This window comes from Myotis yumanensis, unplaced genomic scaffold (genome assembly GCF_028538775.1).
Source record: "Myotis yumanensis isolate MYYU_CA2020_CCGP unplaced genomic scaffold, mMyoYum1.0.hap1 SCAF_16, whole genome shotgun sequence".
NCBI lineage: Eukaryota > Metazoa > Chordata > Mammalia > Chiroptera > Vespertilionidae > Myotis > Myotis yumanensis.
In genome coordinates, this window is record NW_027223767.1 from 14,946,202 (window position 1) to 14,962,427 (window position 16,226).

Below are 16,226 nucleotides of genomic sequence, written 5' to 3' on the forward strand. Positions count from 1 at the left end.
CACCCTCCTGCCTCCCCTCTGACCTTGTTCTTTCTGGAATCCCTTCGTTCAGTTCTCCAACCTCTCCTTTACCCATTCCCTCTGCTTTGACCATGTATTATGCTCAGTTCTACATGTTCATGAAAAAGGAAACACCCAGAATCCTTGAGTCTAGCATATTCAGCTGATTTCAAGAGAAATCCAATTATTTGTTAGGATTTTGCCCCAAGGTCTTAGACATTCTTGTATTTAAAGGCAGTAAATCTGAGTTCTTTCTCATAGAATCAACATTTCTAGTCAGGAAATACTCACATCTGTCTGATCCACAGCTAGTATTTTGTTGTTGTTGTTAATCCTCACCTGAGGATATTTTTTCTATTGATTTTTAGCTAGAGTGGAAGGGACGGGGAGAGACACAGAGAGAGAAACATTGATGTAAGAGAGATACATTTATTGGTTGCCTCCTGCACGCACCCCGATTGGGGCAAGTGATTGAGCCTGCAATGGAGGTACATGCTTTTGACCAGAATTGAACTTCAGTCCTCAGACCAGTACTCTGACCACTGAGAAAAACTGGCCAAGGCCAGAGTTAGTATTCTTGTGAAAAAGTTTAAAATGTATATATCAAAAAAAAATTTTTAAAGAGAAGGGAAGGGAGGGAGATAAAGAGATAGAAACACCAATGAGAAAGAAACATCATCAATCGGCTGCCTCCTGCACGACCCCTATTGGAGATTGAGTTCACAACCCAGGCATGTGCCTTGACTGGGAATTGAACCCGTAACTTCTTGGTTTCTGGACTGACACTCAACTGTTGAGCCATACTGGCTGGGCAAAAAAGTTCTTTTTATTACACTATCTCATTGTATCATCATGAATTAGATCCCAAATTTCAAGATGAAGAGTTGGAGGTGGTGATGGGTTGGGTACTCCCTGGATTCTATTCCCAGCTCTCCTGTTTCTAACTGTGCAAATCTGAGGAAGTTAGTTAACCTCTCTGAGCTTAAGTTTTTATTATCTGGAAAGTGGAAATAATATCCCTGCTCTGCCATTTTCAGTTTTTGTTTTTTTTGAAGGCCCAAGAAGATATTTCTTGGAGTAGATACAGAATTGACATTGAAATTGTGAAGTTATATTGCAATGTAAGGGGTACATTGTAGATTGTAGATTGCTGTCTCCCCACTTGGATGTTAAGTTTAAGGTAGAACCAGTATTTCTGAGACCTTTTCATTGGTTTTCCTCCTAAAATCAGGTAGTTCGCATTGGAAAGGTATTAGGAAAGTATCACATGGATACAAGATGTCCTAAAGACTGGATTTATTATCATCCTCTGCTAGGTTAACTTATTCCACCAGGATCCATCTTCAATGAGAAATCCCTTGACCTTCTCCTTTCTTCCAATCTCTCAACACTTTCTTTTTACCACTTTGCTTGGAATCTAGCTTAGATTTTATGATATGTCATTGGTGATATGACTGAATAACTTACCCTCTGACCTCCCATCATATCCCTTTAGCTAACCCTAAACTCTGCCATTCTCCCAATCTCCCACTTTCACTCCCACCTGAGTAACATGGGTGATGGCTAAAATTATGAATTGCACCTGTGACTCTCACATGGGACCCAACAATGGCTGGCAGGCCAGAATCTCCCACTCTACAATGGCATTTCAATGTTTTACCTTCCCTAACACTCTAACACCCCAATCCTCATATTCTTCTCAGTTGACAACTGAATTACTACTTCACAGGGAAAAGTGGAGACATCAGATGGGAATCCATCAGCTTTCTAAAGTCAAGCTTATGGGTCTATGTGCCAGGTCCCTCTTCCAACTCTTCATTGGTCCTCCTATTACAGTAGGAGGTGTTCCCCAACTCCTCCAAGGCCGGCCTTTCTCCCATTGCCTCCCTCTGAGGAAAGGAAGACCATCAATTAGTCTTCTTGTATATTTCAGCATTCTTATCAGCAGCTATTTAAATTTAGGCTCTTTCAACTTTAACACCCCACTAACTTCACTGGATAGATCTTCCAGACAAAAAATTAACAAGGAAACCGACTCTAAATGACACACTAGATCAGATGGATTTAGTTGAAATTTATAGAACATTTTATCCCAAAGCTGCAGAATGTACATTCTTCTCAAGTGCACATGAGTCATTCACAAAGATAGACCACATGTTAGTACACAAAATAAGTTTCTCCAAGTTCAAGAAGATTAAAATCATATCAAGCATCTTCTCAGATCACAATGGAATGAAATTAGAAATAAACTACAGTAAAAACATTCAAACACTTAGAGATTAAATAGCATGCTATCAAACAATAAATGGGTTACCAATGAGATTAAGAAAGAAATAAAAAAACTTCCTGGAAACAAATGAAAATGAACACACAACAACCCCAAATCTCTGAAAGCAAAAGCAGTCCTGAGAGGGAACTTCATAGCACTTCAAAAACAAGAAAAATTAGTAATAAACCATTTAACCACACAACTTAAAGAATTAGAAAGTGAACAACAAGAAAAACTTAGAGAAGTAGGAGGAAGGAAATAACAAAGATTAGAGCAGAAATAAATGACATAGAGAGTAAAAAAATCATACAAAAAATCAATGAAATCAAGTGCTGGTTCTTTGAAAAGATGAACAAGATTGATAAATGCCTTGTCAGACTCATCAAGAAACAAAGAGAGAGGGCTGAAATAAATAAAACCAGAAACAAAAGCAGAGAAGTAACAACTAACACCACAGAAATACAAAGGATTGTAAGAAAATACTATGAACAATTATTTGCCAACAAACTGGACAATGAGAATGAAACAGAAAAATTCCTAGAAAAATACAATCTTCCAAAACTGAATCAGGAAGAATCAGAAAAACTGAATAGGTCAATAGCAATTGATGCAATAGAAGCAGTAATTAAAAAACTCCCACCAAAAAAAACGTCCTGGCCCAGGTGGCTTCACAGGGGAGTTTTACCAAATATTCAAAGAACTAATACCCATATTCCTCAAACCCAAAAAACCCCAAGAGGAAGAAACACTTCCAAGCTCATTTTATGAGGTCGGCATCATCCTAATTCCAAAATCACATAAAGACACTACAGCCGAAACCGGTTTGGCTCAGTGGATTGAGCGTCGGCCTGCGGACTGAAAGCTCCCAGGTTCGATTCCGGTCAAGGGCATGTACCTGGGTCGCGGGCACATCCCCAGTAGGAGATGTGCAGGAAGCAGCTGATCGATGTTTCTCTCTCATCGATGTTTCTAACTCTCTATCTCTCTCCCTTCCTCTCTGTAGAAATTCAATAAAATATATTAAAAAAAAAAAAAGACACTACAAATATATTGGGCAGGGCCAATATCCCTGATGAACATAGATGACAAAATCCTCAACAAAATATTAATAAATTGGATCCTGCAATATATTAAGATCATACACCATGACCAAGTGGGATTTATCCAGGGATGCAAGGTTGGCACAATATTCACAAATCAATAAATGTGATACAATCACATAAATAAACTGAAAGACAAAAATCACATGATCATACCAATAGATGCAGAAAAAACATTTAACAAAATCCAACACCCATTTTTGATAAAAACTCTCAGCAAAGTGTGAATAGAGGGATCATATCTCAACATGATAAAGGCCATATATGACAAACCTACAGCAAGCATCATACTCAATAGGCAAAAACTACAACCATTTCCCCTAAGAACAGGAACAAGGCAGGGATTTGCGCTTTCACCACTCTATTCAACATAGTACTGGAAATCCTGGCCACAGGGATCAGATAAGAAGAAGAAATAAAAGGCATCTAAATTGGAAAGGAGGAAGTAAAACTCTTATTATTCACCGATGATATGATATTGTACATAGAAAACCCTAAAGACTAGTCTTCAGTTGGTAATTCAGGGTGAATGTTCTCCAATTTAGTTTTATTTCCAGTTTATTGTAGGAAGAGGTAAAACAAAGACCCACCTACTTGCCACAATCTTGAGACCCCGTCAATATTCACTTTCTTAAGGTAGGTTGCCACCGAAGGCCCCTATCTGGGCCTGTAATCACACATGTGCTTGTGTGGTTACAACCAATCACTTGCATATTGTGTGGAAATAGAATCTTGTGTGTTTGCTTACTATAGTAATCATGGTTCTTGGCACAGGGCATGGCCAGAAAGGAGCTCAATAAATATTTGTTGAATACAAAGACCACACACCCATCCTAGAAACAACTTCTCTCCTGGGTTTTCTGTTCATCTCTGTTTCAGAACAGAACCTAGGCAAGACTCACCTCAAGGTCTCCAGGCGGCAGTGAGGGCATTTCAGGGCGTCACAAAGACTCTGTACTGCAGAGCAGCTCAGAGAGTTCCCACCCATGTCCAGCTCCCGCAGGCTTCCAGGGACTTTGAGAATAGAGAAGAACATCTGCCACCAGGAATCTGTAAATGGGCCCCAGCTGTACCTGAGGGAGAGAGAGGGACAGGAGAGATGTGACCTGTGTGTAGGGGTCTTATGTGTACATCCATGCACAACACAGTGGGGTTTGGCCCTCCTGAGTGCCAGGCTGCAATGGGCAGGGCTATCACCAAGGCCGATCAACCTCCCTGACATCCTGACAGCTCCCACAACTCTGGGCTAAGTGCCCCTCTTCCATGTGGCTTCTCACTGTGTAGCCCTTGCCATTCTACACTGCAGCGCTCATCTGGGGTGTCTGTTTCTGCCTCAGTTTGGGAGTTTCTTGTGGGCGGGGGCAGAGGTTCATCTTTTTTATCTGCAGTGCCCAGCACAGGAGCTGGCAAAGAGCTTGGGGATGCAGACAGTCTTTCTCTCATCAATGCAGACATGCCTTTCTTCCTTTGGCACAGATATTGTAAAGTCCCAGTTTCCAGAAAGGAAAGGAGCAGATGGGAGGAGGAAACAGAACTTGGGAGAGGTGGTTTAAGGATGATTTTGTGATGGGATTGTTGATTATGACTATGTATACTGCTGGTCAGGTTGGCTTGTGTGGAACCCTATCCCCTTCCCTGGATAGCAAGAGCTCAGAGAGGGTCTCCAGGAGAGAGGTGACACAGGGGAATGTCTCAGGAGAGAACATTTGCAGGATGTGGGGAGAGGATGATAAATGTTATAGGATAGACTGTCTTGTATAATTTCCACCAATTGAAATTCTACATTTTCACATACTATTTAAGTGATTTTATCTGCTACCATGGCTCATTGACGCAAACTCTAATTCAAGTTGCAAACTGGCATCTCTATTTTCTTGCCAAATAAATCTACCTTGACAGCCAAGTAGCACCTTGACCACCCAGTATGACCCCAACCCCATTCATCTTCCCCCCATATCTGCAGAGCCGTACAGAGGTGAGGAGCAGAGGCTCTGTGGTCAGCTGTCTGCAGGTGAATTCCTCTTATCTATGCCTCACTCAGTCTCCTTGCTGCAAGAAGGTGATAAAAGGACCTCTGTAGAGGGTTTTGTGAGGATGCAAAGGTGTTATAAAGAATCCCAGAAATCTTAATATAGTTTTAGCATTAATAGCTCTATGACATATACATGCTTCAAAGATACCAAAAAAGATATTATTTGAAATTTTAATTTTTTGTTTTTTAAAACATTTATTTAGTTTTGGGTAATTTGAATTATACATCTTTAAACTACTAGTATGTGTCCTATTGAACATTTGCCAAGTTTAATCTTTAATCAGAGGGGTTAAAAGAAAACATTACAAATGTGTTATCAGCCCAACTGGTAAGGCTCAGTGCAAATGCAAAATGCTTAATAAAAAAAGCAAATGCCTATAGCTGCTCATCCTTACTGTCTCATATTGGTCCAATCATCATAATTTCTTCCTGGACTTTTATGTTTATTTACACTATCCTCCTTACTATTCTGTCTGCCTTGCCTGGATGACTCAATGCCTTTAAAATAATCCTGCCCACAGCAGCTGCAGCCTCTGACTTTCCCATGAGAGTCTCTCCTGACTCCATGTGCCACCATCTATTGCAAACGCTCTTGCTTTGTTTTAGTGATGGGGGCGATCTCAGGGCCAATATCATAGTCAACAGATATCAAGGGGATGCCTGAAGCAGCTGAGTGACCAACTGCCTGAAGGGAAGCATGTAAAGAACAAGAAACATAGGCAGGTGGGCTGGGTGGAGGGCAGCTGACGTCAGCATGGGGGTGGAGTGCACCCAGGAGAGAAGGTAGCCATTGTGACAGAGACAGGAAGAGAAGCAGCAGTGCAAGGCAGGGCCACAGCAGGCTGTCCAGAAGCAAGTGGGGAAGGTCACATGGTCAGATACTGCTGCAGAGGATCCTAGATGAACAGAGAATGAGGGTCAGATTTAGCTGTTAGAAGTCACTGATCACATCAATCCTTTAGCCCAGAGGTCCTCAAACTTTTTAAACAGGGGGCCAGTTCACTGTCCCTCAGACATTCCACACATGCACACTGCGGGCCCGGGACGAGTTGGCTGCTAAGCAGGACAGGCAGGGGCAGCAAAAACACCCGGCGGGCCGGATAAATGTTTTCGGCGGGCTGCATGTGGCCCATGGGGCCGTAGTTTGAGGACGCCTGCTTTAGCCTCTGGGGCCAGGTTTAGTGAGAGTGCCCCCAGTGCCCAGGACGGTGGTACCAACAGAGGAGCAGGAGAGAGGGTGAAGGAGAGCACTCACAGAACTACACTGGTGTCCATTCTTGCTTGTCTGTGCTGTCCACCCTCATTCAGTTGAAGCCTCTTCATGCGATGGCAGAATTTAAAAAAGAAAGTGGACACCAGAAGCTCCATGTTGGTTTGAACACATATTCTCAATCCATAGATACTGGGTATCAATTTTCTCAGAAACCTTTTGTCCTGAATCTCATAAAAACAGTGCAGCAAGTGCCAATAATATGGCTCTAGGTTTGGATGTTTTAAGTTGACCTCCCTCTTGGCCCACCACAGCAGTTTAAGATGACTCTCCAGAGGCAGTGTGCATTTGAAGATGCTCTCCATCTCTCTCATCCCCATGTCACTCAAAAGGCCAAATAGGAAACATGTGGTTGGTTCCCCAAACAGGTAATCCATCCCATATTCTTCTAATAACTCTCTCATTCTTCTGATGCTTGTCACCTCCTCGTCTCCTAAAGCACAGGACATTGCTGTAAAGAACTCCTGGAAGCACAGGTGAATGAAGCTGTAGCTCTGAGGGGTGGGGTGCTCTTTAAGAACACCCATGTTTAAGAGAGTGGAGATGATGGAAGCATCTAACCCATGTTTCCTGAAGTCCTCGGGACTGAACAGTGTCTTTCCTTGCCAGGTGCCTTCAGCAGCCAGAGAGCAAAAGTCCCTCAGTGTAATCCCGAGGGACTTAGCAGAGAGAATGTGGAAAAAGTAGTGCAGACAGAGGGCTGTGGTTGTCTGGGAAGTCAGTGAGAGTGGTTGCTCCTGCTCCATCTGCTGCTTCAGGCAAGTGCAGACCAGCCAGGACACCAAAGGCATGAGACACATGGTGAGGAGAGCCGGGTTGGATTCAACCAAGGTAAAGGCTCTAATCGCTTGGCCCTCGTCTGTGAAATATTTGAAGAAATATTCCTTCCTGGCCGACTCGGAGAATCCCAGGACCTCAACCCAGCGAGGATGCTTTAAAGAAGGAATGAGTTTTCTCAGAGCTGTGATCCGAGCTGTGATCAGCAGGGAAGCCTTGGGAAGTACAATTTTCTTCAGCAAACTGCCCAGCAGTGTGTGCACCTGCTGCTGCTGGCTCCAGTGTAGACAGAGCTCAGAACTCTGCTCCTTCAAGTTCCATTTTGGTTCATCTGAGTTATCAAGAATGAAGAGCAGCTGCTCTGGCTGAGACAGGATCTGCCCAATGGGAGCATCAGGAGCAGCCCAGTCTTTTGTGATGAGCTCAGCAAGACTCATCGTCTTGGACTGGGCCAGCTCTCTGCAGTTGACGTAGAAGACATACTTGAAGCGGTCCCTGAACAGCCTGCCTTCCTCCCAGGCTCTCCTCACCTGCCTGGCCAGGGTTGACTTCCCAATTCCAGCAACTCCATGTAGTATGACAGTGGGAGGGTCTTCTTGGGTACCAAGGGCTGGGCCAAATAAGTCTCGGACCTCAATCAAATGACCTTGTTCTTCTACCATCTCTTGATTTATTCTTCTCCTGAGCAGGAAGTCATAGCCTCTGGGTTGAGATCTATGTAGAAGTAGCAGCTGTGTGAATTTTTGGTGAAAATCCTCGTTTTTCCATGACTGTGTGAGGTGGGGCCTCTCTCTCCTTTGCTTCTGGTATTTTTCTGTGATTCCTAATTAAGAAAGGGAAAGATGGAACATAAAGGTATAGAATAAATTTGTTCATTTGTTTCTCCATCTATTCACTCAACACTGACTTCTGTAGCTACTACAAGTCACAATCTGTGCTGGCTGCTGATAAGGGTACACTCTTGCCATGACAATGGAGGAAATATGAGCTTTTGGGGAGAAGATTCCAGCTCAAGTTGTGACTTGACCAAATAATTCTGGCTCTGTGACATTCTTTCATTCTCACATATTAATGAAGTATTTATACAGTCAGGCATTGAGAGGCTGGGGATAAAAAGTGAACAAAAGAAACATAACTGTCTGCTCTCATTAATTCCCTATTAGCCCCACCGAGCATCAGTTTTTTCATTTATGAATTATAGGTGGTCATGGCGGAATGAAGGTTATAATGGATGGTGAAGCATATACTCTTGGTTCCTGAAAGTACTCTCTCTGCACCCACAATTTAACCACATGCCAAGGATATTCTTCTACAAGTACCTGTGGTTGTCTGTCTGAGGGCTCTCTCTCAGGCAACAAGTGTGACAGGCCAGAAATCCTGGGAGTTAATCCTGTAGGAGGAGCGCTCAACCAGTGACCGATGGCAGTTCTCTTTCTACCAGGAAAGCCAACCCTGAGGTATGTTCTTCAGTGTCTTCTGAAGATGACCAGTTCATTGAGCCTCAGTTGCTCACAGAGGTGACCTGCTCCATAATACAGGTTTCATTGGTTTCCTACCTCCCCTATCTTACTTATCTCTCTCAATGGAGCTTCTAGGAAATCACTTCTTAAATAAGCCATCTGCTCTCTAATTTAGTGTCAGGGTCTGCTTTTGGGGGAAACCACCTGGACAGAGAAGAAAATGGTTTGTGAACTGTGAGGAGTTGAACACATGTCAGGGACTGTGCTCCTGGGAGGAACCTCAAGGTCATATCTTAGTCAGATTCCAAGTAGAATTACTGCTACAACCCTTTCCCTTCAGAATATTGGGAGTGCCTCTCACTTCTCTCCTCAGGTAAAAGTTTGTGACAATGCAAGTGACCCACATGGGATTCTGAAGCTCAGTTATTTTGGGGAAACATGCTGGACCTCCAGAGTATGTGGGATCAATTTTCACTTGTAGCTTGTTGAGCCTAGGGTGTCAGGGGGCCGCCCCTACCTCTGGAATCATAATCTAAAGATCCACTTTTGTTGTCTCTTTTGAGAACATTTCTGGCAACATGAAGGTCTAGTGCTTTAGTATGGCCACTCTGGGTCATGGCTATGGCCCATCCTACTCTGAATCCTGTCTCTGCCTGCCGTGCCAAGAGAGGACTTTGGTCTTTTTGGTGACAAGTTCTCCTGGTTTTAGTGTATCTGTTAGCATTCCACATACCTAAATCCTCTTGAGTTAGTAAAACTTTCAAAATTCTTCCCTACCACCAATACTTCTAAGAAATTACATTTTAATATGTTTTTGACCGGGGGTGGGTGAACTTTGACCAAATCTCAGTAGCCAATCTGTGACCTAAGAATGGTTGTTACATTTTTAAATAGTTGAAAAAGTCAAATAAGAATAATATTTCATGACATGAAAATTTTATAAAATTCAAGCTGAGACTTTGTTCAGCTTTAAAGACACACAAAAGCTAAAGGAAAGGAATGGAAAAATATTCACTGCAATGGAAACCAAAAGAGAGCAGGATTAGCTATTATTATATGAGACAATGGAGCTTGAGCTTGTGACCATCACTGCCAGGGCTTGGGGCAGGAGGAGGGAGAGTGGCACAGAAGGAAGGGAAGAGAAAAGGAGGACATAGAAACTGGGGGTGGGGTCCTCACAAAGCAGCAGCAGGGTGGAGGGAGAGATCACTGGATCTGGGTTCCAGCCCTGGCTGTTTCCAAGTGGCTGTGTGAGTGTGGATTTGGATGCTGGGATGAAAACAGAAAGATGCAACGGTGTAGCTGAGATTTCCAGCCCAGGTGACTCCAAATGGTGAAGGCTGAAATCAGAGAAGTCAGGAGAGGGTACTGGCTTGAGTGAGGAATAGGCCTACCCTCCTTTTGGGGTTCTTCTGAGAACAGAGTCCTCTTTGGAACTTTCTGGACCCTAAGGAACTTCAGAGTCCTATGCCTGGGCAAGGACGATGTTACACATGGTACCTGGTTGGGTAAGATTCACTGCCTGGCCTGCCTGGGTCTCAGTTTTTCCATCTGTCAAATCAGAGGGGGTGTAATCTCAACACTGGAATGTTCCTGAAAGATCATTTCTAGGCCTGCTGACCCGATATTCGTTCCTCTATCGCCCTTGTGTAGTTTTCTTGGTCCAGGTCCTCATGTACCCCACCTGGCTGAGAACCCACATGCTGCCTAATAGCCCCACTTGGGGCTTATATGCCACCTCAGCAAGCCTCACATTTCATACTCGGTCCATATGTCAAGCGAGTGTTTCAAACCCTTTCAAGTCTTGGAGGTGCCCCAGGTCTCAGAGTCAAAGAATTTCATACCATGGGGGAGGTGAACCCTCTGGGGAAGTTCTATCTGGGTGGATTTGGGGAGTAGGGGGATGGGGACAATTGGGCTGTGGGAAGCAGATAAAGGAGGTTGATGCTTGCTATAAGGATGAGCACGAGAGAGGGCACTGAATCTGAGGTTCTTCAACCTAGAAGTACCAGAAAGCAAGAGACTGTATCTTAACTAGGAGAGGTCAGGAGGAACCAGTGAGCCCACTGCAGCCTGCCCCAACCTCTCTTTGGAGAATGGTGCCCTGACACTGCTGGGCAACTGTCCTGATATGGGCTCCAGGAACTTTGCATCTCTGTCCTGGTTCTGCCTCTATGTCCCTTATAAGTCATGACTCCTCTCTGTGCCTCAAGTCCCCTCACATGAGGCTGAGAGCCTCTGCCATCCACAGCTGTCAATAGTAATAATATCAGGAGTGGCAGCAACAATAACATCAGAACAATTAATTGAGCACTGACTAAGAAGTGGACTCTGTGTTAGGTGTATAATATGGATTATCTCTTTACCCTCCTATAGTCCAGGAGGCAGGCTCCTACTCTCTCATTTTACAGATGGAGAGAAGATGCAGAGAGCAGTGAAGCAACTTGCCCAATGTGTTCGTGCCAGGACTGGAACTTGCTTCTCCCTGACTCCCTTCTGTGCTTATGGCACAGACCAGGCAAGTGGCCACTTGGGAGGTGGGTGTGAAACCCACATCTTCCTTGCTGCTGCCTTCTAAGAGTCAGCCTCTCGTCTCTCTGGCCCTCTGAGCGCTCCCTGCCAGGTTCTGTGAGGACCCATGGGTTGCTAGGAATGCACTTGGCATTTTCCCCCCACAAATCTAGTCTGAGCCTGGATTCCCTCTTTGACAAGGCAGTCCCCAGTCATTGCCCAGAGGAAGGTCTGATGGGGTTCAGCAGGGCATGGTTTGGAAGGAGATCAACAGCAGGCAGAGGGCTACTCACCTGACTCGAAGTCTGGCTCTCTCCAGTCTGGGCCAAATAGCTTTTCCAGATCCATCTGCTGCCAGGTCTGCTGGGCCAGGTCCCAGGCCTGTTGCTCCCCATATAGAGCCACCAGGTGTGCAGCCACCTCCATGCTACCCACCTTCTCTGGCTGAGCTGGGATTGCACCAGGAGAGTGCTGGCAGAGATCCTTATGAGGCAGCCACAGCAGGAACTCCTTCAGCTGCTCCTTGCTCATATACTCCAACAACCGAGCCAGGCGCTGCTGGACTCCATCGGCCATCTCTGCTGCACCCACCTGGCAGTTTGTTGCACTGGCCATGTCTGCTGCACTGGTGGTCTCAGTCTCAGTTTGGAGGGTCTCGGGGATGTTCACTGGGGAGAAGGTGGGTGGTGAGGGGATCAGGCAGGCAGAGAATAGCAGTCATCCATGGTCCCTACCATCTCCCAATGCCAGACTCCCACTGGAGTTGTTACTGTTTTCCTGGTAAACTCTTATTCAGCACAAAGAATCCACTTTTGTAAAACCCAGGGTTTCTGCCAATAGATGATGTTGGGAGAAGTGAGGTAAATGGAAGAGGCAGGAAAATCCATAAAAGGAGGAGCCCTGAGGAAGCAGGGAGACATTGGCAGAGGTCAGGTGGGGGCAGTCAGAAGAGTGAAGTGGTGGAGATAGGAGGATGGGTTCTGAATGGCACTCACTGTTCTGTGCTCCTCAGTCTTCCCTCTGTTGGGACCTGTAGTTCTGGAACACCTAGAACTGCGATGCTGACAGGAGGTAGGGGAGGGGAGAGGCCAAGCCCAAGGTGGGCTTTTAGACCCCAGGGTGGAGCTCAGAGCTGTGCCACCCAGGTCTTTTCAGACCTCTCCTGGTCCTGGGTAACCAACAGGGAAGAAAGGCCTCACCCAGCCTGAGCAGGAATGGGGTGTGGCCAGGGGAGAGGTGGGGCCAGGGCAGGCCTGCAGAGCATGTACTACTTAGAGCCAGACATCCACAGGCCACATCTACAGGCAGGCCATGGGCATGAGTTCTGGTAGGGCATGTGCTAGTGCATGAGACAGGTCAGTAAGCCCGGACAAGTGGAATAGGGAAACTGAGCAGATAACCTGAACAAACTGGCAGAGCAACTTACAGCAGGTACCGAAGGTCACCTCCCTAGAGATAACACCTAGTTCTCAGTTGTATTTCAGCTCCAGGCCCAGAAAAATAGCAAAACTAGTGGGTGATATCAGGACCAGCTGCAATGACTAAAGATCCCCTGTCCTGGCACTGACCAGTCAGTAGAGACCAGGACTCTGAAAGAGCACACATGGAAAACTGATGAATATTCTGCTGAAACCCTCCCCTGAGAATTTCTCTAAGAAGTTCTTCTGCAAAAGAGGTAAAAACTCTCAAGAAAAAGGACCCAGCATGTGCTCTCCCTCTGGGGAGTACACCCATGTCTTACCCTTCTCTCTTCTTCCCCCACAGGCACACATCTCCTAAAGTCTAAGGGACCTCACAAGACTTTTAAGAGGGCAGCCATGGGCAGCAGCAGCTCATCCCAGGCTAACCCCCTGAACCTGGCTCCCTTTTCTCAGACTTCCCTGAGAGCTAAAGCAGCCCTGCCTTGGCTCATTTCTTTCCAATTACATTTTTAGAAAACCAAAGCAGCCCAGCCTACATCTCTCGGTTGCCTCTTCTATGCTAAGCCCTTCCTTGTTTTACTGTCCTCAGCTATAATAAACACACCCTCATAGTCACTTGGGCTCATGTTGTGAACTCTTTTCTACAAGAAGTCAAGAACACACATACTGGCCGTCCTTATGCCAACCTGCTCAGGGCCAGGTCCAGTGTCCAATAACATCTGGTGCCCTAGATGGGACCTAGTTTCCTGAGGCTACAGAGCCCAGCTGGCTCACTTACTATGACTAGGACTGTGGTATCATGGTATAGAGTGGCAGGATTCCAGAGGAGCCCACCCAGAACCACCTCGTAGACCTGGACCCAAGCTAGGTACCAACTGGGGACCTTTGGGCCCCACATGCTCCTCATTTTGCATTGGGTGAGCTCCTTTGGAATTCTGGACCGCTCCCTCATCCCTATTTTAGGGTAAGAGGCTCACTTTCTTTGATCTGTTTTTAAAAAATCCTTGTAGTAGAGCTAGAGGTTAAGGGTTGAGAGAACCCAGGCAAAGCAGGACAGGTGGAAAAAAATAAATGGCTGTTTTTTAACTCCCAGCCTCAGCCCTCCTTAATACTTCTGCAGATACACAATAAACAGGAGCCTTTATTTGCAAGTATTTATAGAAATGGGAAAAATGTAACTAGAAGTGATCAACTTTACAACACTAAAATGTAGCTCTTTTGATGCCTAAATCAATTTTTACATGCAAAATTAGGAAAAGCTGGCTCTAAAATTAAACAGAATGAATGGAAAGCTTATCTTAATTCCAATCTAGAAGCTCCTAGGAAAAGTATAGGTAAATCACACTCGCAATAAAAAAGTAGAAAAACTGGTCTCAAGTAGAGGGAAAACAACAATTGCATACATTCATTGTGTTACTGGTGCCTGCAGGTAGTGTGTGGGTTCTTTACTTCATGTAGGAAAGATTTCACAATATGAGGCCAGATGATTTTGAGAGTATGTTTACTAAAAGTGGGAACAGTGAAACAAAGGAAGGGCTGAATGTAGAAGTGTAACCAGACAATCAATGGGACCTGGTTGCCTGTCACTACTTGAGCCAATTAAGCAGGGAATGTGTTGAACCATATCTGATCATTTATTCCAATACTGCCAGCAGCCTGGGAGTGTAGCAGGTCATCCACAAAAATCTGCTCTCCACCCCACCATAAGCCAGCTGCTTATATTAGGTAGAAGGACAAACATTACATAGGGAAGTAGACAAAAAGGGCAAATGGGCAGTTTACAGATATGCAAAAGGGCTGGGGTCTTCAAAGGGCTAGTGATATGCAAAGGGTGGGGGCCCTCAAAGGGCTGGCAGCTCTGGTTTCTGGCTGTGGTTTCTGCTTTCCATGAGAATAGGCAGCTCCCTGATGGGGAGAATGGGCTGCATTTCCAGGTGAGTTCCCAGGTCCCACAGGCAACTGCCATCCAGGTTAGAATGTGCCTTCGTTAATCAGAATAAAACAATCAGGGTTAACAGAACATGATTAATATTTCTTACAATTATAGTTGGCCCCCAATATTCTCTTTCTGCCCCTATCAGAAGAAGAAACAAAAGAGAGCCTAGGTGAGGCTGCTTTGGCTCACTGAGAAACAGAAGTCACAGTGACAGAAGTGAGCTCACTGGGAAGTCAGAGAAAAAGGGGGCCTTGGAGTCAGGTTCAGGAAGTAAGCCCGAGATGAACTGCTGCTCCCCACTGCTTTCCTGGTTGCAAGTCTTGTGGGGTGCCTTAGTATTTAGGAGACAGAGAGCAGAGATCTGAGCTGTGGGCATGCTCTAGCAACAGCATGCCCTAGGTAGAATATGTTTATAAAAGCTGGGGACAGTGAAATGAAGAAATTGCTTAGGATAGAAGAGGCAACAGAAGAAAGTCAGAGAAATGGGATCTGGAGACATGTTCAGGGGATAAGCCTGGGACGAGCTGCCACTGCCCACTGCTCTCCTGACTGCAAGTCTCATGAGGACCCTTAGAGAAAAAGAGCAGAGATAGAAGGTGCAGGCATGCCCAAGAGCACACCATGGGTTCTTTGTCTTGAGGCTTTTTATGTTTCTTTGGTGGGACAGAATCCTAGGGGAGGTCAAAGGGGAGGGTTTTAACAGAACATTCATTAACTTTTCAGGTGTGTCCTTCAATGTGTTGATTCATTAAAATATAGGTAAGAAGGGTCAGGGGTTATTTTCTGTTCTTTTTTTTGTGTGTGTGTGTGTGTTTTTTTTTTTAGTAAGGGATTATAAATGTATTAGGTCACCTGAATTGCAGATGGGCTGAGCCCCAAAATGGTGCCAACACCCAAAGATGGGAGTCAGAGGTTTTTAAAGGACTCTAGGTGGGCTGTTTCTGGGTGAAGAATTCTCTGGGCATGTCAGGATTCTGGGAAACTCTGGAGGGGAGAGAGAATGGTTATGGAATGTGGCTTAAGCAAGTGGAATGTCCATTGTAAAGTGGCCTAAGGTCAGTTCCCAGGGGTGGGGGTATCAATTCAATTATTTGATCAGATTTAATATTCTGGCCTTTTTGTTTTATGGAACAGGGACGAAGGTCATATCTTCCATAGTTACTTCCTGCCAAGAGGGGCCATCGAGATCACAGGTGTTGGACTTTGTAGTCAGCTGGAACATTGTATACATACCTTCTGGTTGAAATGAAGGGCTGTGGCAGTATGATTTCCCTAGGAGACTGGTTGGTGAAGGCTCAAAAGCAGTCCTGTTGAGTAACTTGGTAAAAGCTGGTCCTGATGCTGCCTCAGTGTCACTTGTTTGGTTTTGTTGCTTTTCTGGGCCTGGAGCTGAAATACAATTGAGGCCTAGATGTTATGTGCCACCCCAATCATTACCTGAGGCATTTTC

General features: G+C 45.1%; 1 protein-coding gene across 5 annotated transcripts in view; it reads right to left on the bottom strand.

The window, feature by feature from the left end:
- LOC138993652 (NACHT, LRR and PYD domains-containing protein 1-like) overlaps positions 1-12,498 on the bottom strand; it is a 49,560-nt gene extending 37,062 nt beyond the window's left edge. For all 5 annotated transcript variants that reach the window (XM_070392901.1, XM_070392897.1, XM_070392900.1 and 2 more), the window contains exons 1-4: positions 12,415-12,498; positions 11,713-12,087; positions 6,657-8,271; positions 4,272-4,442 (exon numbers count right to left, since the gene is read on the bottom strand). In XM_070392901.1, coding sequence (XP_070249002.1) covers positions 4,272-4,442; positions 6,657-8,271; positions 11,713-12,087; position 12,415 — 2,162 coding nt within the window. In that variant the 5' untranslated portion in view covers positions 12,416-12,498. The remainder of the gene's footprint in view (positions 1-4,271; positions 4,443-6,656; positions 8,272-11,712; positions 12,088-12,414) is intronic.
- Between the last annotated feature and the right edge of the window lie 3,728 nt (positions 12,499-16,226).